Consider the following 24875-nt stretch of genomic DNA (forward strand, 5'->3'; position numbering starts at 1 on the left):
TCACTCTCTCACAAAAACAAAAAAAAGAAAGAAAGAAAAGATAAATGTGCCCATCTGACGGCCATGGAGACAGGCCAGGGAAGCGCTTTCTAACAGTGTACCCTCAAGAATCCCTTGCGTTTTTGACGAATTAGATGAGGTCCCACCAGGAAGCGCCTATGGGTTTCCTGGGATGCTTTATACCTGCCACGCCCAACCCATGACCTCCACCTTGGGCCTTCCGGGGCACCAACTTTTGCAAACACTCGTTTTTGTAACACGGCCAAGAAGGGGATGACTCGCGGGGCGTGGGGGGCAGGAGGGGGAAGGTGTTCCTCATTCTCCGTGAAGATGGAGGGACAGACAACACGCAGGCAAGCAGCAGGAAGTCTGTCGTCGCCCTCCGGGTGGTACGCGCAGGATCCGTTCGGCGGCGCCTCGCGTGCGAACGGGGTCCAGACGCCCCGGGCTGCAGGTCCTGCTCTGGGTCTCCCGCTGGGCCTTCTCGGCCCCCAGCGCCCGCGCGCCTGCGCCCAGTCGAAAAGCCCGCGCTCCAGCTCCGCGCGCGCAAGGCACGACGGGAGTCACGCCAGCTGAAGAGCGCGCGCGTCCTGACGTCATAAGGCGGCGCCTGCGCCCCGGGCCCTACAGGTCCCCGCGGCGGGACTGGGGCGCTCCGGCTCGGCGGGGCCGCCTCGCGCGCTCGGAGCTGCGGGGCTGAGGCGGAGAGGGAGACCGCGGGGGAAGACACCCCGCTAGTTTCCGACATCGCGTCGTCGCGGGGTCGGCGGCGCTTCGCAGTCTTCCCCACAGCCCCGTTGACCTCCCACCTCGAACCGTCAGACTCCCTAGTGTGGATCCGAGACCCTGCACAAGCGCCGAGCACTGCAAGTTTCTTTCGTGTGATTTGCCACTGGGTGCGACTGTCACCCCTTCCTTAGACTGCAGAATCGCGTTCTATTGCACCCCTTGGCAGATACATTATTTTTAAAACCCCAAGATTTCAGCAGCCTAGCCTCGAGTTTCCGGGTACCGTTTTTTCCCCCCCAAAAGCATGTGCTCGCCTGCCTGTCAGTGTGGTATTTGCTCTTAGTAGTTATACGTTTTTCACTGAGTCTGTTATGGCGATCTGCAATCAGTGATCTTTCGGCGTTTTGTGGCTCCAGGCACGGCACCCCTGTGAGACTGGGAACTTAAACGTGTGTTGTGACTGCCCCTTGCCCTCTCTTCGGGCCTTCCTATTACGAGACAGACCATTTTAAATGTGGACGCCAAGGAAGAACTCTACGATGGCCTCTAAGTGTTCGAGTGAAAGGAAGAGTCGCACATCGCTCACGTTAAATCAAAAGCTGGAAATGATTAAGCTTAGCGAGGCAGGCATGTCGAAAGCCGAGATAGGCCGAAAGCTAGGCCTCTTGCGCCAAACTGTTAGCCAAGTTGTGAATGCAAAGGAAAAGTTCTTGAAGGAAATGAAAAGCGCCACTCCAATGAACACACGAATAATAAGAAAGCGAAACAGGCTGATTGCCGATATGGAGAAAATTTTATTGGTCTGGATAGAAGACCAAACTAGCCACAACATTCCCTTAAGTCAGAGCCTAATCCAGAGTAAGGCCCTGACTCTCTTCAATTCGATGAAGGCAGAGAAAGGGAAGGAAGCGGCAGAAGAGAAGTTTGAAGCTAGCAGGGGCTGGTTCATGAGGTTTAAGGAAAGAAGCCGTTTCCATAACACAAAACTACAAGGTGAAGAAACAGCAAGTATGGATGCCGAAGCCACAGCAAGTTATCCAGAATATCTAGCTAAGATCATTGGTGATGGTGGCTACACCAAACAACAGATTTTCAGTGTAGACGAGACAGCCTTATATTGGAAGAAGATACATCAGACCTTCATGGACAGAAAGGAGAAGTCAATGCCTGGCTTCAAAGCTTCTAAGGACAGGCTGACTCTCTTGCTAGGAGCCAATGCAGCTGGTGACTGTAAGTTGAAGCCAATGCTCATTTACCATTCAGAAAATCCTAGGGCCCTAAAGAATTATGATAAATCTACTCTGCCCGTGCTCTACCAATGGAACAGCAAAGCCTGCATGACAGCCTCTCTGTTTACAACATGGTTTATGGACTACTTTAAGCCCACTATTGAGACCTACTGCTCAGAAAAAAAGATTCCCTTCAAAATATTACTGCTCATTGACAATGGGCCAGGTCACCCGAGAGCTCTGATGGAGGCATACAATGAGATTAACGTTGTCTTCATGCCTGCTAAGGCAACATCCATTCTGCATCCCATGGATCAAGGCGTTATTTCAACTTTCAAGTCGTACTATTTAAGAAACACATTTCGGAAGGCTCTTGCTGACATAGAAAGTGATCATTCTGACGGATGTGGGCAAAGTAAGCTGAAAACCTTCTGGAAAGAATTCACCATTCTGGATGCCATTGAGAACGTTCGTGATTCGTGGGAGGAGGTCCAAGTATCAACATTAACAGGAGTTTGGAAGAAGTTGATTCCAACCCTCATGGATAACTTTGAGGGGCTCAAGCCGTCTGTGGAGGAAGTAACTGCCGATGTGGGAGAAATAGCGAGAGAACTAGAATTAAAAGTGGAGCCTGAAGATGTGACTGAATTGCTGGAGTCTCACGATAAAACTTTAACTGATGAGGAGTCGCTTCTCCTGGATGGGCAAAGCAAGTGGCTTCTAGAGGTACAGCCTTCTCCTGGCGATGCTGCCGTGAACATGGGTGGAATGACAACGAAGGATTTAGAGTATTACATAGACTTGGTTGATAAGGCAGCGGCAGGGTTTGAGAGGATTGACTCCAATTTTGAACGAAGTTCTACTGTGGGTAAAATGCTGTCAAACAGCATTGCATGCTACAGAGAAATCTTCCAAGAAAGGAAGAGTCAATCGCCATGGCAGACTTCATTTTGGTCCTATTTGAAGAAACTGCCACAGCCCCTGAGCCCTTCAGTAGCCACCTCCCTGAGCAATCAACGGCCATCATCATCAAGGCAAGACCCTCAGGCAGCTAAAAGATCCCGACTCACTGAAGGCTCGAGTGACGGTTAGCGTTTTTTTTAGCAATAAAGTATTTTTTAATGAAGGTATGTACATTGTTCTTTCTTAGGCGTACTGCTATTGTACATGTTACAGACGACAGCATAGCTTAACCACAGAGTCATTGGGAACCATAATCGACACTGGTGTGAGATGGTGTGACCACAACCTTGCTTTGCCTTGAGAAAAACCAAAGCTCCATGTGGCTCACTGGATTGTGACACTGGGATGATGGAGGTGGCCGGTCTAGCTGAGCCTCCACATCTCTGAGGGATGGGTATACCTGGGTAGGCTTATCCTAAAAGTGAGTATGTATCACATCATCAAGGAGATTCTTTTTAGTCTAAGAGAGATCGTTCTCTCTAAGGCGGCAGAAGAAATAGTTAACATTGGTTTCAGAGGGGAACTGGTGGCCAAAAAGGGTGGGACTCTTCCCTCAACATCCTTGAGTTTCTGTGCTCAAGTATTACTTGGCTAAAAGTTTTAGTTAAAAAATGAAATTAAATTTCTCTAAGACGTCTGTAACACCCAATCCTTTTCGGGAACAGTTTGAAAACCTCCGATACTTGGTTCTGTAAATGAGAAGTGATTAAGCAAAAGCCATGGTAGAGAACATCAGTGCCCGAGATGCCACATCATACCCCTCCCTGTTGTGGAGGCCAGGGAGGCTCTTCCCCTCACCTGTTACACCTCTTCACTTTGACACCCTCTAACATTGTTCTCATCAGAGACTCACTTGGGCGCACAAATACATCCCGCAGGGTTCTTATGCATGTATCTGCTAAGACCGAATCTCTTTGTATTATTTTTAAAGCGCGAGGTTGAAATACATGTAAGTCTGTTCACTCCATCTCAGCTGGCTTATATGCCAGCAAAAATTCATGCGCTATGTGAAGAGCAACCAGAATAAAAGGGCTGCCTTGTGCCTTATGTTTGAGCTTTAAACACATCACCTCAAGCAGGCAATTAAAGCGATTTCACTAGCAGAGGTCCAGTCTGATGATGCAGAGCCTCAATTGTGAAGTATTCTTGCCAGAAAGCTAGTCAAGCCCTTGGAGCCAGCTTCCGATTTACAGGAAGGAAGGGAGGTAGAACAAGAGACAGCATCGTGGAACAATCTGATACAGCTCAGCTGTGAGATGTTCTGCAACACCTCGCTGATCGCTTCAGAAAGTCAACGGCATTTTAAAAACAAAAGAGGCAGGGCGACTGCTGTGTATTAAGAGATGCATTCAACATTAGATATTATTAGGAGTCATATTGATAGTGTGGTAGTATACTGAATTATTTAAGGCTAAAGGTTATGTCTGCAATGTTAAGAAAATGAAATGCATGCATACATAAAGCATATATGGCATTATGGTGATGATCATTCAGAATAGGCAGTACACTAGTGTTATTGTTTCAAATTTTTCCTGTGTTTCAAAATTTTGTTGGGAAGAAACATTCACCCTTGCCTCTATGGGTGCAGGAGGAAAGCTTGCTGCTGCTCCAGTCCTAGGACAGGCTTTTCCTCCCACCAGTGCACCCTCTTGGTGCAGGAGAGCGTGATGGGAGAGGCCCAGGTTAGCCGGTAGGCTGCCAGGAATTCTCTGCTTCTAGGCCTCACTTTCCCCTTTGGGAAACGAAGTCAGACAAGATGTGAACTGGTCCTTCTGAGATTGTAAATACTCAATTGTCGACCGATTACAGCCAGTCCCTGGGTTTCAGTGAAATCTGTAGGTGAGTCAGAACCAGTGCATGTGCTTCGTATCTAGCCTCACTTTACTGCAGAGCCTTGGTGTGGTTATACATTGGGCTGTAAGGTCAGCAGTTTGAAACCACTAGCCACTCCTCAGGACAAAGATGGGGCTTTCTACTCCCACAGAGTTACAATCTCAGGTGCCGTTCTACCTGTCCTACAGGGTTGCTGTGAGTTGCAGTGAGTGGTTCTTTGGTTTGGTCCAGGAAATGGCCCAAAGCCATCATGATTTAAAAGCTGCACAGGCAGCAAGGGAAGGTGATTGGGATGAAGAATTTGTTGCTAATAGGGCTTGGTTCGATTGTTTCATTTCAAAAGCAAAAACTAACTGCCATGGAGCCCATTCTGACTCCTAATGACCCTACAGGACAGGTAGAAGGGCCCCTGTGGGTTTCTGAGACTAAATTTTTAAAACAGTTTTATTAGCATATAATGCACATATACAACTCCACAGTTCAGTCACAACAAGACGAGTCGATTGTCACCACAATCCATTTTAGACCATTTTCTTCATTCTTGCACTCATCATTATTAACTCCCCATTTCCCTCCAACCTCTCCTGCCATACCCTTAAAGAACTATTAATCCAGTTATTGTCTCTAGATTTACCTAGCCTGCATTGCATATACAGAAAAACACTTAAAAAACAAAACCTAACAACAATAACAAAGTGAAAACATGAAAACTCAACAGAAAGCACAAAGTATTAAAATCTGAACAAATTTAAAAGGGATCATAAACTACAAACCAAACTCACTGCCACTGAGTCGATGCCAACTCACAGGGAGCCTATAGAACAGGGTGGAACTGCCCTTGTGAGTTTCTGAGGCTGAAACTCTCCAGGGGAGTAGAAAGTCCCATTTTTCTCCCAAAAGTGGCTAGTGATTTCAAAGTGCCGACCTTGAAGATTGCAAGGCTCCTTAGGGATAAGGCGATAAACGGTAGCCTAACTGCATCTGCAAGAACCCACTTTCCAATGCCTTCTGACAGGCTTGTCTTCAAGCAAGCAGCTATCTAAGTGAGGCATCCGCCAAGTCCACATGAAGAAGCACACCAGCCGGTGTGATCCAACGATTGTAAATATAAAGTCCAAATTCAAAGGAGAGAATGGTATCGGAGCTTAAATAGTGAACACCTGGTTTGCAGATAGCGATGAATGACGGTGGAAGCCCCAAATCCAGTTGTAGGGTCCACGCATGGATTAAGCCTCCAGTGAATTCCCTTGGATCATAGTTGAGGGATGCGAACAGCTTTGTTAACAGAGCGTTGTGAAGTCAATTATGGGAAGTTTAGTTAGGTTAACATGGAGTAGCATTTGAACACCCTTTGACCCATTTTAAAGTTGTTTCTGTTTAAACAGAAAGGGAAGGGAAGAACCTGGGGATTAAGTCTCTGGTGAAGTCTTTGATCACAGGTCAGGGGTGTGAGTAGCCTCGCTATTCTGAGAATCAGATGGGAATAGAACGCTGTCTTGGTTCCAAACTGTGGAGCTTGTGGTTAGCCTCGCCCAACTTGTACCCACTACACCACCCGAACTGCTCATTGTTTCCAGGTGAGGGCCTATTTAGGTAACACTGAAAGGACAAGTAGGAGTTGTCCTGGTTCCATAGTTTTAAAACCGAACAAACTGGATTCTGAAAACCACCAGCTGTGCTGGTTAGCAGCCCCACACAACCCACCATGGCTCCTCAGTTCAGTGGTTCCCAACCTGTGGGTCGCGACCCCTTTGGGTGTCGAAGGACCCTTTCACAGGGGTTACCCGATTCATAATTCTATGATCGGGGCGGGGGGCGGTCACCACAACATGAGGAACTGTATTAAAGGGACTCGGCATTAGGAAGGTTGAGAACCACTGTCTTAGTTGTTTCAAAATGCGGGGTAATTCAAGTTGTCCTAAGTTGGATGTCTGTGAGGAGGCGAGGAAAGGGGGTGGCTGCCTGGATTACACACGTGCATCGTGTGCATCAGCACTCAGAAAGGTTTGCCACAGGGAAGGCTTGTCTCTGCTCCTTCTGTCTGAGGCCTCGGCAGAGACGGCTGGGAGGACTTTATGGCTGTTGGTGGAACACCTACAAATGGCCTCTCCACGTGGACTTGGACATCTTACATGGATCATAGCCTTTTTTTTTTTTTTTTTTGCCCATAAGGGTGAGGTCTCAAGAGAACTGGACCATGGAAATGAAGTTTCAAATTGTCAAGCCCCAAAGTTCCCATGCTAGGTTGGTCATTGGAATCACCTGGGGATCTGGTGCAACTACAGATCCCTGGGCCCCTCCCCCTAGAGATTCTGAGTCATTAGGTTCCAAATGGAGCTCAGGCCTGGATTTTCAGCGGACCCCAGGTGACTGCAAGGATCAGACAAGTGTGGGAACCTAGGGCCTGGCCTCAGAAGCCACACAGCAGCAAACTGATTCAGGGCGTGGGAACAGACTCCACCTCCCATTAGGCAGATAATCAAATTCACACTCTACGGGAAGAGCATGTGGGTTGAGAGATAATTACTGAACTCATTTTTGGAAAATACAATCTACCAGAGTACTTCCCCCAAAATTCAGCTATGTAGCTGTCTCTCAGCTGACTCCAGACTCTGCTCCTGAACAAATAGGACTCTCTCTTCTCCAGCACTCCATCCTGACTGGCTACTCTGAACAGGGCTTGAGTGGGTAAGAGAAAGGAAGGCTATGGGCAAAGCTTTTACATGATTTGAAATTCAGTATATGACTTGACTTTACCCCCAAAGTTTAAACATTTTGTGTTATTCCTTGACAAATTATTCTCTCAGCTTCAGAGAACTCCATGTGAAAAACTCAGGTCTACAGGACTGACATCTTTCTTAATCCTCAAATATTCCGAGTTATTTCAACTACTATGAATTGTCATCCTCTCAAACACATATGCAAGCTGGACCCTCAGCCCTCTGAAACAGTCTGCCCTCCCCCACCCCTGCCTTCCCACAGCTCCAGCACTCTCTCAGACAGAGGCGGGCTCTGAGCCCTGCCAAGCTGACCTCAACCACCAGGCCAGGTGTTTGGAAATGCCACCTGTCCTACAACAGCACCTGGGTCCTTATCCTCATTACTTCCTGGGGGAGCTGTGTCTCGCTCTGCCTCCAAGTGGCCTTCTCCTCCATCCCGCTGATTCCGGAGCTACAAGTTTAGCTGTTCCCCCTGCGCCACATCCCTCACGCACCATCAGCGGCTCGGCTCTCTTCAATCTGGCTCTCAGGGCCCCAGAGCTGATTCCGGTACGCTCCACGGGACCCCGGAGGGCGTCTCCAAGAGCTCTGCATGCTGACCGCGCTCGAGTAAACCACTCACATGGATGTCAGAAGAAACTCAACTCCAGAACTGGAGTGGAAAGAAAATACTTTCTTTGATAAAATGTACAAATGATAAAAGTACAGAGTCAATCATTGGTTTAATTTTTAAAAAGGAAAGGAACTTATCTCACATAAGGATTGCAACAGAAACCGTCTGCCCATCTGAGCAGTTTGGAAAATGGACAGGCCTTGCCAGGCATCTACAAAAAAAGAGTATATGGACAACTTTGATTAGGTAAACTGGGGGTGGGGGCCATCATTTACAAAGACAATCAGGAGGCAGGCAGTCCTTGGAGGCTTGGTCCTCAGAAACTGCTCTGGAGTGCCGTTTCGCTGGTGTCAATGTCATGTTCCTGGAGAAGGGAAGACGACGGGAGATTTCAGACTTGAATGCAAACCCTGGAGCGTGAGCTTGTGTTTGGACTGTGATGAGGGATCTTGAGACCCATGAACTAGTGCACGTAGGTGATCCCTGAATCTCCAGGGCGTGTGACCACCCCCACCATGCCAAGCAGCAAACACCATCTAAAGGTCCTAGGGTCTGCCCTGTCCCGCTAGCAGTTACAACTGTTGGGTAGCTACCCAATCCCTGGCCAGACTCTGAGTGGCCATAGTCCCTGCACAGCACCTTCGGGAGGTTTCTCCCAGAGCTGTGACTGCCCACATCCTGTCTCCCCCCACCCACCCACTGGGCAGGGCTTAGAGAGCAAGGGCTGCACTTGTCCACTGCTGCAGTCCTGGCCCATGCCTGGCACCTAAGAGGTGAGAGTAAACACCAGCCAGCGATGACCTAGCAAAGCCAGCCCCTTTCAGGAGAGGATCAGATGCTAACTCGTCTTTCCAATCAGCTTCAAAAACCCTATGCTTACACAAAACAAACACACCATAAAAAGAACTCCTTTTTCCTCCCAAAGTGATATATTCTTTATAAAAATCTTAGTAGGAAAAACAAAATAATGAAACACTGCACATTCTGTACACCTGAGCAAATAGCCGTTATTTTGTACTAGGGAAATACACAGGCGAGCATGCGTGGGCTTTAAAAGGTTCGAGGAGAAATGGGATGAAAAGAGAAGGGACTTTCTCCATGGGCTTTTTGAAGCCCATCGTATGATGCCTATCTGACTGCCTGTCTAATCCAGCGAGCGTGTAAGTTCCCCAGGGGGCAGAGATCTGGTCTCTGCTTCAGATGGGAGGTGGCTCCTGGGCAGGTGCAGAACGAATGGCCTCAAGACCGGGGAGTACACTGTATAGGTGATGCCACCACTGCAGGGGGCTTTCGCCCTTGACTCTGTACCTGGTTCAGTTTCTTGAACTCCACCACCTGGAAGAAGATGTGCTCCAGGATGTGTTTGGCATCTTGCTGGTCCTTCGGGAGTTTGCTGGTCACTCCCAGAATGTCACCACACTTCCGGACATAGAACTCCAGGTCTTCCTCAGTACCTAAGCACAGTGGGGGTCATCAGATGAACCCTGGCCTTCCCCTTTCCCAACGTAGACACTTAATGTGTTTTAGGTTTCCCCTGATGAGTCCTGACATCACCCTTTAGGGGTCATGTGACCACGGGACTTAAAGGGTGATATGTTCCAGAGGCTTCTGACATGCTGCTTTTGTGAAACACTTCTAAGGGCTCAGCGTTCTGCTCCGGGGCCAGAATCTGCCTGCATCACAAAGAGCAGGGGCCCTGCCTGCTGAGAGGACCACGAAGAGCTCAGAGTTCAGCTTGTTTTTTCTACAGCCTCATACTAGTCACCGCAATGTTTCCACGTGTCTCTGTGAAGCCGCCCCAGCACCTGTGTCCAGGGTGGACAGCCATTACTGTCCCGCTCACTCTACTGGGATTTCTGGTGTCTCCCCATGATGTGCACTTTTTCAGAAAGACACATTAGAAATACAAACCATGTAAGTGCTGTAATCTAGTTCCATCCCATGGTAATGAGTGCTACACCTGCATACATGTATACAAATGAGTTGTTGTCAAAATGGGATCAAACGATGCTCCTTATGCAAGATGCCATCACCGTCCAACAGTGTCTCGTGGACACAATTCCATAGCGCTTATGACCAACATCGTTCTTTCTTTCTGACATCTTTATACTCAGACTGCATGGAGTTCCTAAGTAGTGGTTTGTTTTTGGTTCTTTTTTTAGTCAATTCTTCCTAATGATAAACTGTTAGGTGGTTTCAATGTTTTTGAACACTGTAACATCTATAGGCGTGCTGGTGGCATAGTGGGTTATGTGTTTCGCTGCGAACCACAAGATCAGCAGTTGGAAACTGGTAGCCACTCAGGAGAAAGATGGGTTTTCTAGGGTTCCGGTCTCTACAGCCTGGAGGGGCAGTACCACCCTGTGCTACAGGGTCGGGAGGAGCTGCGATCAACTCCATGGCAGTCTGAGGGAGGGAGGGAGGGAGGGAGTGAGTGAGTGAGTGAGTGAGTGAGGTCTTGCTAATACTGGCTGGCCAGCACGGTACTCCCACACAGCAGCCACACGAGAGAGTGCTTTTGACCTGGGACTCTGGGTGCGCACAGTGGAGATCCCCCTGGGCACACGGGCAGGTGACTTCATGAAGTATCCACGATGCTTTCTTTACAATGACTGCCTATCACCCCACTGACTGTGACACAACTTAGGGCATCCACATGCTATTCCAAGGTTTTTTTGAAAAAAAAAAAAGTAATGTAGTCATGGTTTTTGTACCCTCATCCATCTCCTGAAGTTAGATTCCCAGGGCAGAGACACTGTGGGCGTGGGGTCAGACATGCCTCTGGTGTGTGTGTGTGTGTGTGTGTGCAGGCAGTGCTGGAGGAACACTGGGCCACGTACCCCCCTCCCTCCCCACGACTGTGTGGCCCGAGGCCTCATGTCCTCATCTATACGTCATGGCCAAGGGGACCCCGCCTCCCCTTCTGAGATTCCTTCCAACGACAGGCTGCCATTCTTCTGCTCTGGTCACATTTTTAAAATGGAACTGCTTCCATGACCAGTGACTGGCTTTCTAGATGACCAGCCAGGGCTCAGGACTCATTCGATGGCCACCCACCAGATGAGAGGCATGAATTTCCAGAGTGCAGAGCTGAGATCCTTGACTTCTGCCCAGCCCCATGTTCTAACCCAGTGGATTAACTGTGCCCCTCAGGAAAAACAAACAGTATCACTTACGTGAAGTAAATAAAATTGTCCTCCTGTTTACAGTGGACAAACAAGTAAACCCCCTCAAAGCCAAATAAGCAAAGTGACTAAACTTACACTTATTGGTGATCTGTGCAAGCCGCGCCTTCTCAGAGGAGAACGTCTCATCCAAGTCAAACAACTCCAGAGGGGGCGGGGGCAATTCCCGAAAACTCGGAGGGAAAACCTACAAGGGACGAAGAGCTCACTTGAGAGGCCATAAGCGACAGTGTCGAGGCACAGGGCCATGAGGCAGGCCTCAGCCGGGCCCTGGGACACGCCACCGGGACTCCCATCAGCCCCTCCGGCCCCATGCTGAGAGCCACACCCGGCATGACTACAGCCCGCTGTGAGCGCCCCAGTAGAACCAGCTCTAACCACCTCATTCAACGGATGGCCTGACCGACCAAAGCCAACTGGCTGAAAGGTGCAAAGCCCAGGGTTTAGGCTTGTGCTGAATAGGTAGGGATGGGCCTTGCTGCTTCCTTACTCGTGGGTTCTGTAAGGAGAGAAATGATCTGGGCAGGCAGATGTACACTGGAGGCAGAATTCAGTGTGGTCTGCTGCTGTGCTGGTGAATGTTTTACTACCAGCCCTTGGAAGCAAACAAAAGGCCTGATCATGGTAGCTGCCAATTCCCTCAGTATCCATACGCCTACCAGCGTCAATTTCAGACGATCAAGATGAAGCCCCTGGCTCATAACATTCCTGAAAAACAGACGTCCGTTCTTCTGAACAAGAGTCAACGTGCTCCAGTAGACGGTGACGACAGGCACCCACAGTCGCCTGGCCAGTGAAATGGGGACCATAACTCCTTGAAGGAGGCGGAGTTAGCCTGATACCGAGTGTGAAAACACTGGAAAGCTCAGGCTGTGCTGCTGCTCTCCCGTGCCTGACTCACCAGCGTTTTCCCCGCGTCAGGGCCGGCAGCCCCTCCTCAGAAGCACGGGGTAGGGATAGCCCCCACCCCCACCCCAGTCTCTGTTCTCACCAGCGCTGACCAGCTGCCCTGGGAGTTGCAGGGGGTTTGTGCCCTCGGTTGAAGGGGAGCAGCAGGAGCCCCACTGTGTCACCCAACCCATCAATGTGTTATGGGTCAGTACAGCCCTCTTCTGGGAAGTTTCCAATCTACTCAGCACAGAGAATGAAAATCATGCATCATCAAACTTACTTTAAAAAAAATTAAGTTGTAGTGACATATAAAGTACATCAAAATGGCGTCTGACAAACTAAGTAACCTGGAAAAGTAGAAAAGCACAGAGCTGTAATTATGTTTACAACCTGGAAACCCAATTCTGGTGCAGAGTGAAGTCTGAGAGTCAAAGGAAAGCCAAGAAGGGTTCATGCTCAAGGCACCCAGGGCTGCCTAGGGCCCAGCTGTTGGGTGGAGAAAGGGGGTGTCCCCAGGCCTGCTTGCCTCCAGGGCTTGCTCCACATGTTTTAATAATCAGTCTAGAATCTAGCCAATGTGAGCAATGAAACAAGCTGTCAGTCACAGCTTAAACCAAGATGAAAGCTTAAAGCCATGTCTTTGGACAGGTAAAGGAACCTGACTCTAAGCCTGGCCTGCGCTCACTGGACATCTACAGTCCAGAGTGCCATTGGTCAGGGAAGGGCAGGCAGTGTCTGCAGTGAGGGAGGGTCTACTCACAGCGGGCTGCAGGGCTGGCAGCGGTGTCTCAAACTGAGGTTGGATGAGCTGCAGAGGTTCATGCTTCACGTTTAGCTGTTCGTGAGCCCTGAGTTAATCACAAACAAAGAGGGGTCACGGGGAAGCCAGTGACTCAGCACAGCTAAGCAACGGTCCCACGTGGCTCTCCATCAAGCAGCATGGTTCTGCACCAGGACAGGACAGTCTACAGACCAGGCAGTGCTCCTGTGAGGAAGCGTCTCCACTGGGTCACACCCTAAAGCCCCACTGCCATCAAGTCCACGTCGACGCACAGAGACCCACGCAGGGTTTCCAAGGCTGGACTCTTGATGGGAGCAGGCGGCTTTCTCATTCTCCTGGGGAGCAGCTGGTGGGTTTGAACTGCTGACCTTGGGGGGTCCATGTGTAACCAGTGACACCACCACACAGTATGACTTTACTGGGATCTCAAAGGAAGAATTCTGCTCCATATCCAGCGTTTCCAAAGGAGGCTGGTACTGCACGGGACACGGAATCTTGTAACTCACTGTTTGTTTTCACGATCAAGGAACAGTAGTCAATCTGAAGTCAAGTTCTGGTCACCAAGCAGTTGTGTACCATATGCATGGAGCAGTAGTTAAAGCATTTGGCTGGGAATCTACAGGTCTGTTGTTCAAACCCACCAGCCTCTCCATAGGAGGAAGAGGCTGTCTGCTTCAGTAAAGGTTTGTAGCAGCAGAAACAGTATGCAGGGTCACTCGGAGTTGAATCGACCCCGTGGCAACAGGTTTGGTGTCGGATTTGTATGTCAAACACTCCCATGTGCTCACTTAACAAAGAAATGCAGCAACAGTGGAAAAACTCCAACTCACAGCCCCCCAGTCGACGCCAACTCAGAGAGACCTTCACAGGACAGGGTGGAACAGCCCCTGCAGGTTTCCGAGGCTATAACTCTTCACAGGAGTAGAGAGCCTCATCATTTTCCTGCTGGTGGTTTTGACCTGCCGATCTGATGGTTAGCAGCCAACGTCTAACCATTATGTCAAGCGGGCTCCTTTCAGTGAGAAATACACAAGAAATAAGATGCCAGGCATTGCTGAAAACTAAGGAGGGGGAGCCCTGGTGGCACATGAGACTACGAACCTCACCCGCCGTGTGTCCATCCCACTAGCCGCTGAGGGACAAAGATAGGGTGGTCTGCTTCTGCAGAGTCAGAGCCTCAGGAGCCCTGTTGAGAGCCGATGAGAGTCTCATCGGTTTGAAGGTTTTGCTGCTGGTTTTCAAAGAACAAACAGGAGACAGGACAGAGCAGGCCAGGGTGAGGGAGAGTGAGGCACGCCTTCATAAGGGGTAAGCAGCGCTGGGCAGCCCAATGGCCACAGCCAAGGAATGTGTGCACGGAGGCCGACGCTCAGCTTAGCCCCGTGGTTCTTTCAAGACGCGTCCATTTGTCTGCGGTCTCCCTTATTCACTGTTTAACTTTCACGTCCATATGATGCGATGGAGGATACCATGCCTGGGTCGGGTGCTCCTTCGTCCTCAAGAGAACACCCTTGCTTTTCACTACTCTAAAGAGGTCTTGTGCTGCAAATTTTCCTAATGCAACTTGCCTTTTGATCTCCTGACTGCTGCTTCCATGAGAAATGATTGTGGATCCAAGCAAGACAAAATCCTTGACAACTTCAATCTTTTCTTCCGTTGATCATGTTACCTATCGGGCCAGTTGTCCTTCTTGACATTGAGTTGTAATCCACACTGAAGGCTGCAATCATTGATCTTCACTAGCATGCACTGCTTTTTCTTTAAACTTCAAGATGAGTCACTTCCTCGTAGAAAGTGTATTGGTAACTGGTATTTGATTGGTTGTTTTGAGGATCAGCACAGAGAAATTAGTTTGTACATAATTTTTTTGGGGGGTCACATTGGCTGTATTTTGATGTTTGGGTTAAAGAGGGATGTGAGGGAGGGAGGGCAGTTTGAGGCATCAGCTGAGGATGTCCTCGGAAAGGGCCTTAGCTCGGATGCACAACCGAGAGAAGACAGAGCTTTGCTCTGATGCTCCAGCCAGCAGCCATATTCTTAGCAGGTCGGCAGGGTTATGGGGTTGGTGGGGAGGGTGAGGGTGGGGAGCTGCAGATAATGTACATTTCTTGTTAACTTGGCTGGCAGAGTTTGAAGACACCTCGGAAGAGTCAAGGTCTTGTTTGGGGAACTGAGAGAGGGAAGAGGAGACGCAGGGCCCAACACCTTCCCAGAAGTCCCGTCCTGCTCTTGTTCAAATCCTCCTCACTTTCAGCAAGCCAAGGGTATGTCATCTGCACATGGGAAGTTGTTAATAGGTCCTTCCTCTAATCCCGATGCCACATTCTTCAGAGTCCAGCTTCTTGGACTATTTGTTCAACACGCAGTCTGAGAAGTCTGGTGAAAGGATACAACCCTGACACACACCCTTCTTGATTTTAAACCATCTGGTATTCTGTTCATAAAACTGCCTCTTGATGCATGTCCCGATGGCATGTTCATGGTTTCACATGTACCCAATGAAATGCTGAATTCCCATTCATCTCAGTGTTATCCACAGTGTTATGACCCTCTGTAAGATGCCTTTACAGAGTCAATAAAACACAAGCATGTAACATCTTTCTAGTGTTGTCCACGTTCAGCCAAGGCCTTGCTGACGTCAGCAATGACATCACTTGTCCCATGACCTCTTCTGAATCCAGTTTGAATTTCTGACAGCCCCTTGTTGATGCACTGCTTCAAATGTTGCTGACTGGTCTTCGGGAACGTTGTGCTTACATGCGGTATCAATGCTGTTGCCCAAGAAGCCCTGCATTCTGTTGGGCCAGCTTTCTGTGGAATGAGGCAAACACGGGTATTTCCTAGTCAGTTGGCCAAGTAGCCGCCTCCCAAACCTCTAGGCACAGATGCCATAGAGTGCTTCCCATCAGCCTCTTAAAAATATTTCAATCGGTATTCCATCAATTCCTGGAGCTTTGGTTTTTACTAATGCCTTTGTGCCAGGCGGAATTCCTTCCTTTCCTATCACTGGTTCTTGATCATATGCTACTTCTTGAAATGGCTGGATGCCGATCAGTTCTTTGGGGTACACTGACTCGGTGTACTCCTTCCATCTTCTTCTGATGCTCCCTGCATCATTCAGTGTTTTTCCCATTACCACTCTGGCCTGAATTTTCCCTTCAGTTCTATCAGTGTGACCCATGCTGGGCTTGTACTTCCTCTTTTGCTTTCTACTTCTAGGTCTGTGGGCATTTCACATGCTATCCTTTTACTTTCTTCCATCATTCAGAAACTGACCTTAAAAACAACGACAACAACAACCTAATCCACTGCCAGTGAAATGATTCCAACTCAGAGCAACTCTACCTGGCAGAGTAGACCTGCTCCTGTAAATCTTCCTGGAAGCAGACACCCCCAGCTTTCTCCCATGGGGTGACTCGTGGGTTAGCAGCTTCATGAATAACCCACTAGGCACCAGAACTCCCGCCTGTGTCAACAATACAGCAGGCAACAAAACAAAGCAGAGCACCGCCCTGAAAGTCCCATCTTTAGGCCCCAGGTTCCCCATCTGGTTGTGAGGCTCTTATCCCAGAGGACTAGTGAAAGAATGATGTGAGGGAGCAATGTGGAGGCTCTGGGGGACCAGCCCTCTTCCTTTACTGCAGAGCTTCATGGGAAATGAATCTACTCTAAAACCACTGAGTCTCAGGCCAACAGGAATGAGCTGGTCCCCCAACTACCCGGCCCAGAGCCTGGTCCACAGCTGGGCGGTAAATGCTGGCAGTTTCCTCTGCAGGGACGTCCCCCACCCCGCTCCCCGCAGCACCAGCTGCCTCTGTCAAACACATCGGAGCTCAGAGTAGGTGTTTTGCAGGTCACATCTGCTGTGACCCGCACTCCTGTCCCCAGGCTCATGTTTTCACAGCAGACAACCAGAGCGGCGGGCAGGTGCGGCTGGTACTGACTTGATGACCTTGGGGAGGGAGGTGGTGTCCAGCTGGAAAATGGACAGGTCAAACAGGGTGGTGAAGTCCCGTGGGTTCTCGTCGCCCTCTTGCAGGCACACTCGCAGTCGCTCTGACAGGGTGGCTGTGTCGGGCAGCATCATGTAGTCAGAAATCTGAAAGCCACAAGAGGGTTCCTTTCAGCAGTGTGAGAATGCTGTGTCTGGTATCTGCATTGACCCAGGTAAATTCCTAGGTTTCCTTGCTCACGTCACTGAAGACTGAGCTTCACATAACCAACCGCTTGTGGAGAAGGTCAGAACCCACCTGGACAAACCTTAAACCAAGCCACACACCGCACCACACCCATGGCTGACATTCCATATCTGTCATCCCAGAGGACGGAACACACCTGCTCCGGAGGATTTTTTTCTTTTTTGTTAAAGATCATTTTATTGGGGGCTCTCATAACATTCTATACATCAGTTGTATCAAGCATATTTGTACATATGCAGCCATCATCATGTTCTAAGCAGAAGACTGGCCAGGCCAACAGAGTCAAGACGGAACAGGGAGGGCACCCTCGAGTTCCAGGAAAGAGAACACCGCAAGAAGCTGACACATTGTTCTCAGGACAGCTGGCAACACCCGCCACCGTGGACAGTTTCCCCACCCCTAGGCACCTTCTTTAAAAACCCTACCCCCTGACCACTGGGCTCAACTGCTCCGACCTGCCTTGCTAGGTCGTGAAGCCTCCCCGGGAGCTCTTTTGCTGCCACAAAGCTGTCCTTGAATTTACTTTCTTTCAATCTGACTCTGGTCTCACTCTGTGCCTCAGTTTACCTTACATTTGGTGCCGAAGACCTGGGAGCTGAAGGAAAGGGGGCTCCGTGCTACCCGACCTCCCTCTGGTGGGAGCATAACCCCGTCCTCCACATCACGAACCTCTGAAGCCTGTCTGAAGGAGCGACTGCTGGTCAGTATCTCTGTGTGTTTGTTCCATCTTGTCATTCTGGACACCGAGGACCAGCAAACTCATATGGGAACATAGAGTCCCCGTTTTTCGGGGTGCCACGGCAGGGGTTTATTCTGCCACTCTAGTACTAAGAGGAGCTGGAAATAACTGCCTTTCCCCGGAAGGGGTGCAACGATAAGGACAGTTTCTGGTGTCCATCTTTTCTCGTGTCTATCTCCCCCCCAGCCCTTTGTCTCTGTGTTGTATTTCTGGGATTTCTGCCAGTAGCAGGACTCCTGGCACTGGGCCTGGCAATCACTGAACCTTCTGACTAAACTAGAGTGCAAAGAGTGTGTCTGAGCTTTTGGCACCTGTTCGTGTGTTTTGTGCTTGCGGCTCTGCGGTGCCTGCTCCCAGAGCTACTCTAAATCTACTTCCTCCTTTTCTCACTCTGAACAAAGGCCTCTGACCAAGCCTCTGTTTTATGGGCCACAGGCCAGGCTTCCTCCTCGGCTTCCATTGTCTCTCTCTCTCTCTCTCTGATTCAGGGTCCCTATCTTCCTGGTAAAGGTGCGGGCCTGAGGCAGGGACCCTTCCTGTTCCGCAGAGTCTAGGACTCTCCCCTGGGTCTGTAACTCTGCCTGGGATGCCGTCAGGGATACCGGACCACTTCCTGACTGATGGGTGTGAATGGGGACCAGAGGATGCCCTTCTCCTCTACCCGTACCCCCTGCAGTTTGAGACAACATGGGAAGCCCTCTGACGACAGTCTTTTGGGGTGCTTGCTGACCAACCTCACCAAGCTGGGCCTGGCTCCAGACATTTGCCCTAAATGTCTGGTCTTTTCCTGTAACCAAGTGTGGCCACAATAACATTGGACAATGGCTCCCACTGGACAGAAAATGGCACTTTTACAATTTCTGCCAGCGAACTCACAAGTGGTCAGAGGGCCCGTATGTCCAGGTTGTCTTTTTTCTCCGCTCCCGTCCCTTTCTTTGCATCTCTTGCCAACCTGCAGGAGTACTTTTGGCTCAATTCCCGCAGAGGCACTCCCAGACCAAGGCGACTGCACCTCCAATGCCCGTCCCCTCCCCAGAGCCAAACTGCACAATACAATGCTTGCTGGCTGGCAGGCTATTTCTCATAAAGTAGTACATTTTAATAAACTGTGGGAAATCACACAACACCCGGGTAAGAACCCGGCGGCTATTCTTACCCACTTAACTGAAACCTTAACCCAGTACACTAGGCTGGATCCTACCTCCCTGGCAGGAACAACTGTGTTAGCTACCCACTTCATGGCAGTTAGCTCCTGACATTAAAAAGAAACGAAAAAGGTTGAGGAGGGCCCTCAGACCCCTATCCGTGACCCGGTGAACATGGCATCTAAAGTTTTTAACACCCGAGAGGAGCAGGCAGAAGCTGCGTGCCAATCCCGGGCTCGGCAGCAGGCTAATTGGTAAGCCCAAGCCTTGGTCGCCGCTCTGAGGCTGGCAGAATTGAGGGGTCAGAAGACTCCAGGAAGCAACAACTTTAATCGCCTGCCGCTGGGATCCTGCTTCAAATGCGGCCAGGAGGGCCACTGGGCCAAGCCCTGCATGCAACCCCAGCTGACCAGAACCTTGCCCAGTGTGTGGTCCATGGGGCCACTGGAGAAGTGACTGCCCCTCAGCGCCTGGCTACAGAGGGTCAGTCCCTCCAGACCCCGACCCGCCGTTGGCACTGCTGGGCCTGGCAGCTGACGATGACTCAGGAGGCCCAGACTTGGCAACCCGGGTGACCCTCACCAAGCCCAGGGTAACGATCAAGGTCGTGGGTAAACCGATCTCCATTTGGTGGACATGAAAGCTGCCTTCTCACTCCTCCCCTCCTCCTGGGGCCTAGCCTCCCCTTCCCAGGTCTCGGTTACGGGAACAGACGGTAAACCCTCAAAGCCTTTAGTTCCTCGTCCCCTTGTTCCTAGACATAGAAGGGCTTCCTCCCTCTCGTTCCTTCTTGGTCATGCCTTCATGTCCATCACTGCTGTTGGACAGGGACTTGCTCTCCCAACTTGGGGTCAGCCTCTGGTGGGACCATATGCTCCTCTTCTTCCCCCTCTATTCCACTTTTATTGGCACTCTCCCGCCAAGCCCCTGCTAACACCTTCTGGAGCCTCGCTGGCTAACTCTGCCAATCCGGTGGTGTCGGGCACCTCTGAACCTGTGATCGCACTCCACTATGGTCCTGTTCTTATACACCTGAAAGACGCCACCATTCTTCCACCTCAATCCCAGCTTCCCACATCACTCACACACCGCAGAAGTTTAAAAGCCCATCAAACAGCACCTTCGCGCCAGCAATCTCCTCACTGCCATCCATTCCCCTTGCAGCACTCCAATTTTGCCAGGGGAAAAACCCAATAGCACCTATTGCCTGGTCTAGGACCTCCGCCTCATTAATAATGCCATTGTTCCCATCCATCTGGTGGTCCCTAATCCTTATACCTTACTGTCCCACATTCTCCCCGACATAACCCATTTCTCTGTCCTTGATGTACAGGATTCCTTTTTCGTCATTCCCCCAGAACCTGCATGCCAGCATTTGTGGCCAGGCCCTTGCTGCTGACGTGCAGGAATGCCCCCTCCCGCCATCCACCCTTCTGCAGTATGTGGATGATGTATTGTTGGGCAGCCCCTCCTTGGCCAGCTCAGAGCACACAAAACACAAGTCTTTAAACTTCCTGGCCTCCAAGGGCTATCGGGTCTCAAGCTCCAGAGCCCAGCTTTCCTGCACTTCTGTCAGCCCCACCACTTGGGGACTCACGGAAGGTCGGCGATGCAAGCTAGAACTCCAAGTCCCAGAGACCGTGAATCAGCTACTTGCCTTTTTGGGTTTCGTGGGATTTTTTAGGCATTGGATCCCTAATTTTTCCCTTCTGGCTAAACCTCTATATGACGCTGCGAAGGCCACGCCTGCCGGACCCCTAGACTCTCCTCAGGCGGTCAGGATGGCCTTTTACAAGTTTCAGAGAGCCCTTTTGCAGCCTCCGCCCCTGCACTTACCCAACCCTGAAAAACCTTTCTTTTTGTTTACTGACGAGAAACAGGGCATAGCAGTTGGAGTCCTGGTTCAGCCACTGGGACCGTTCTATTCTCCAATTGCAGCTGGACATGACGGTTCAAGGGTGCCAACCATGCCTCCGGGCTCTGATGGCTACAGCCACATTAACCAAGGAGGCCCTCAAATTAACCTTGGGATGGCACCTCCAAACACTTTCTTCACATAGACTTCAAGATCTTTTGTCGCATCGCTCCCTCCCTCTGCTCCCTCCAGGCCGGATGCAGGAAATCCATCTCACTTTCATTGAAAATCCTGATTTAGGCCTGCACCAATCTCCCTCCCTAAATCCTGCAACTCTTCCGCCATGGGTGCACGTCAGCCCCAACGATCACTTGTGTCCCCAAATGACTGAGGAACTCACCTCACCCCGCCCCAGCCTTTCTGACCAGGTCTACCCCAACCCCAATTTGACCCTGTTTGTGGACAGGAGTTCCTCTGTTGATGCCTGAGGACAGGGCAGGGGGCCTACGGCTGTGGTCTCACTGGACAGAGTCTGGGAGGCAAAGCGCCTTCTGGAAGGCACTACTTCCCAGAAGGCCGAGCGTGACCCCTCACTCGGGCCGTCCATCTAGCAAAAGGAAAAACTCACAACATATATACGGACTCTGGATACTCTTACCTGATAGCTCACTGCCATGCTGCGATCTGGAAGGAAAGAAAGAGGGTTCCTCTCGACCAAAGGATCCCCAATAATCAAGGGCCATTTCCCATCTTTTAAAGGCTCTCCAGCTACCAGCTCAGGTGGCCATTATTCACTGAAAAGGCCATCAGAATGACAGTTCCCTCATCACACTGGGCAGCACCAAGGCCGATGCCACAGCTAGGGGCCTCACAGCTGACCCCACATTATCGGCCCCCATAATGTCTTTTACCTGAAGTCCAAGCCTCCTACACCCTTCAAGGGCATGCCACACTGATGGAAAAGGGTGGTAGGGCTAAACCAGAGGGATGGATTGTTCTAAATGATAAAGTGGCTCTGCCCTCCCAGCAAGCTGAAGACCTTATTCACCAAATACATTGCTCCACGCATATGGGACCCCGGGCCCTATTACAGTTCTTACCTCCACTCTTCTATCACCCTGCTTTATTACAAATCATCCCGTCAGTTCTTGTGAAGTTTGTAAAGCCATTAATGCCCAAGGAGGACTTAAACCTCGAATACCAACACACTAATTGCATGGCGTTTACTGGCTCAAGATTGGAGAACTGATTTTACACATATGCCAACACGCAAAGGTCTCAAATCCCTCCTCACCATGGTTGACACCTTCTCAGGAGGGGTCAAGGCCTCCCCACCAGGCAGGAAACAGCGGAAACTGACTAACATCTTTTTTTTTTATTTTAATCATTTTATTAGGGGCTCATACAACTCTTATCACAATCCATACATACATCAATTGTGTAAAACGCATTTGTACATTCATTGCCCTCATCATTCTCAAAACATTTCCTCTCCATTTAAGCCCCTGGCATTAGGTCCTCATTTTTCCCTTCCCTCCCCGCTCCCCACTCCCTCATGAGCCCTTGATAATTTATAAATTATTATTTTGTCATTTCTTGCCCTGTCTGACGTGTCCCTTCACCCACTTTTCTGTTGTCTGTCCCCCAGGGAGGAGGTCACATATAGTTCCTTGTAATCGGTTCCCTTTAACGTCTTACTCTCCCAAACTATCCCTAGGTTTGGAGCCCCCAATTCCATCCAATCAGACAACGCCCAGGCTTTGTATCAAAGGCTATGCAGCAGGTCTCTTTTGCATTAGACAAAAGTGGCAGCTGCCTATCCCATCCAGGCTCTAGTCGTCAGGGAAAGTGGAGAGGATGAACAGCATCATCAACGTCATTTGTCCAAACTATCGCTAGGGCTCCACAAAGGCCTGGGAGGATTTGCTCCCTTTAGCTCTGGCCTGTGTTCCTGCAGCTCTGCGCTCCCCATCCATTTTAAGCCCATTCGAGTTGATGTATGGAAGGCCTTTCTTGCTTAACCACAATGCAGCCTCCTCCTCTAGCCACTTACCTGCCTTACCTCTCTCTCCTAAGACAACTTCTGCGAGAACACGCAGATCGGTGCCTGCCTACTGTCAGAACACGCAGATCGGTGCCTGACCCAACACGGCCTGACCTGCCTGCTGTCAGCTCCGGAGCCTCAGTTCTCCTGAAAGAACTACAACCACAGTCCCTCCAGCCAAAGTGGAAAGGACCTCACATCGTAATCCTCACTACTCCCACAGAGGTTAAGGTACTTGGGGACCCCAGCTGGCATGACCTCAGCCAAGTTAAGCAGACAACTACAAGTTATGGTGCCAGGTATTCCACCCATGTTGTGGGGCCCACTCGCATTAGCTTTACTAGGGTGCCTCCTGCCAGGCACCCTAGGCCAAACCAGCATACCCAAAATTAAAGCCTCAACGCTCAGACAAAACCCATTTGCGTGGCAGTTTGTGGTCCTGGAAACCTATCGAGGTGTGACCCACGTTGTGGGTACGGGGCACTGTCCTCCTGTAGGGTGTCAGTCTAAAGTCCAAATTAACTTTAACTACAGCGACCTTTGGTTCCTGGAGGGACGTGGAAAAACTCTGACAGATGCAAGTGCCCCTAACCTTTGTTTCCTTTATGATCAGAAGGAGGACTACTGCGTTCAGTGGTCGGAAACGTACGGGGGTTGCCCTTACTACACGTGCGTCATGCACCGGTCCCTTTGGGGAAGTTCCAACTTAAATAGAGACGAAGTTTTCATCACAGATGGTCTAGGAAATTTTCGGTTAAACATTAGGGATCCCTGGGACCCCCGATGGGAAAAAGGTGTTAATGGCAGACTTTACCAAACTATTTCCTCTGCGCGACCCTCTGCAATTTTAAAAATATATAGGGAGTATGTCCAGATTCCACGGGAAATAAAAGACATAGATGTGGCAGCCAAGAGCGGTTTTAAAAATGTGCAGGCTATAGCTGCTTCAGAAGCAAAGTCAGAAACGACATCCAATGACGTTTCTGCATGGGTAAAATGGATCAGGATGATCGCATCAATCATGTTTCTAGGATAAATAACTCACCCTGCTTCCCTCGTGCCTCCCTCCAACGTCCTCTATTTGCTGCAGTTCCCTTGCTAACCTTTTCCCCCAGCAATGAAAGCAGTGACTGCCCCACCTCACTATTTGTCGTTCCATTATTCACTCCCAAAACAGACCCCAACGTCACCCTTTGTTATCAACAACAGGGAGTGCCAGCAGATTTGGCCTGCCATTCCACCCACAATATCACAGGTCTTATCAGAGCCCCTCCGGGGACGTTCTTTTGGTGCAGTGGCACTCTGACTAGGTGCCTCAATGATTCTACCGCCACCCTTTGCCTACCAGTAACTATAGTACCCCAGCTTACCATGTACGGGGGCGGGGACGACAGAGTTCAAATGGCTATGGACCATAGAAACCCGCTTTGCCCCCTGCAACTGGGGTCTCAGTTTTGCCTCCTCCCTAGCGTCAGCAGGTATATCCAGTGGGGCTTTGGCGCACAGCATCCTCCAAACACAGCTTGGACAGGAGGTTCCAACTAGGGATGGACTCTACCTCAGAGTCTCTCACATTCCTACAGTGAAAGCTCACATCACCGGCACAGGTAACCCTTCAAAACCGCCGAGCCTTAGACTTGCTGACGGCAGACAAAGGAGGTACGTGCATATTTTTGAAAGGGGACTGTTGCTATTATATTAATGAATCTGGGGTGCTAAGCAGAATGTAAAAGTTTTTAAAACCATGGCTGACGAGATGAGAAATCGCCGTTAGAAACTTCCTGGTCCCAAAATCCTCTTGTCTCGTGGCTCATGCCACTGGTTGGACCCTTAGCAATAATTTGCCTTCTTTTGCTCTTGGTTCCCTGTCTTTTGAAGTTTCTCCAAAACCAGATGAGAGACATTACCAATTGGACTGTTAACCAGCTTCTTTTACACCCTTATAGCCT

At 50.0% G+C, this 24875-nt stretch overlaps 2 protein-coding genes across 3 annotated transcripts in view; both read right to left on the reverse strand.

Moving 5' to 3' along the window:
* MYBL2 (MYB proto-oncogene like 2) overlaps positions 1 to 748 on the reverse strand; it is a 51277-nt gene extending 50529 nt beyond the window's left edge. Inside the window, exon 1 of the mRNA XM_045295496.1 lies at positions 345 to 748. Coding sequence (XP_045151431.1) covers positions 345 to 748 — 404 coding nt within the window. The remainder of the gene's footprint in view (positions 1 to 344) is intronic.
* A 7431-nt stretch (positions 749 to 8179) lies between these two features.
* Positions 8180 to 24875, reverse strand: part of IFT52 (intraflagellar transport 52) — a 42746-nt gene continuing 26050 nt past the window's right edge. For both annotated transcript variants that reach the window (XM_045295385.1, XM_004697991.3), the window contains 5 exons: positions 16889 to 17043; positions 12924 to 13011; positions 11351 to 11459; positions 9396 to 9541; positions 8180 to 8451 (listed from right to left, as the gene is read on the reverse strand). In XM_045295385.1, the coding sequence (XP_045151320.1) occupies positions 8404 to 8451; positions 9396 to 9541; positions 11351 to 11459; positions 12924 to 13011; positions 16889 to 17043 (546 nt within the window). In that variant the 3' untranslated portion in view covers positions 8180 to 8403. The remainder of the gene's footprint in view (positions 8452 to 9395; positions 9542 to 11350; positions 11460 to 12923; positions 13012 to 16888; positions 17044 to 24875) is intronic.

The sequence above is a fragment of the Echinops telfairi genome, unplaced genomic scaffold (assembly GCF_000313985.2).
Source record: "Echinops telfairi isolate 266 unplaced genomic scaffold, ASM31398v2 ScPeMD7_5592;HRSCAF=6446, whole genome shotgun sequence".
Classification (NCBI taxonomy): Eukaryota; Metazoa; Chordata; class Mammalia; order Afrosoricida; family Tenrecidae; genus Echinops; species Echinops telfairi.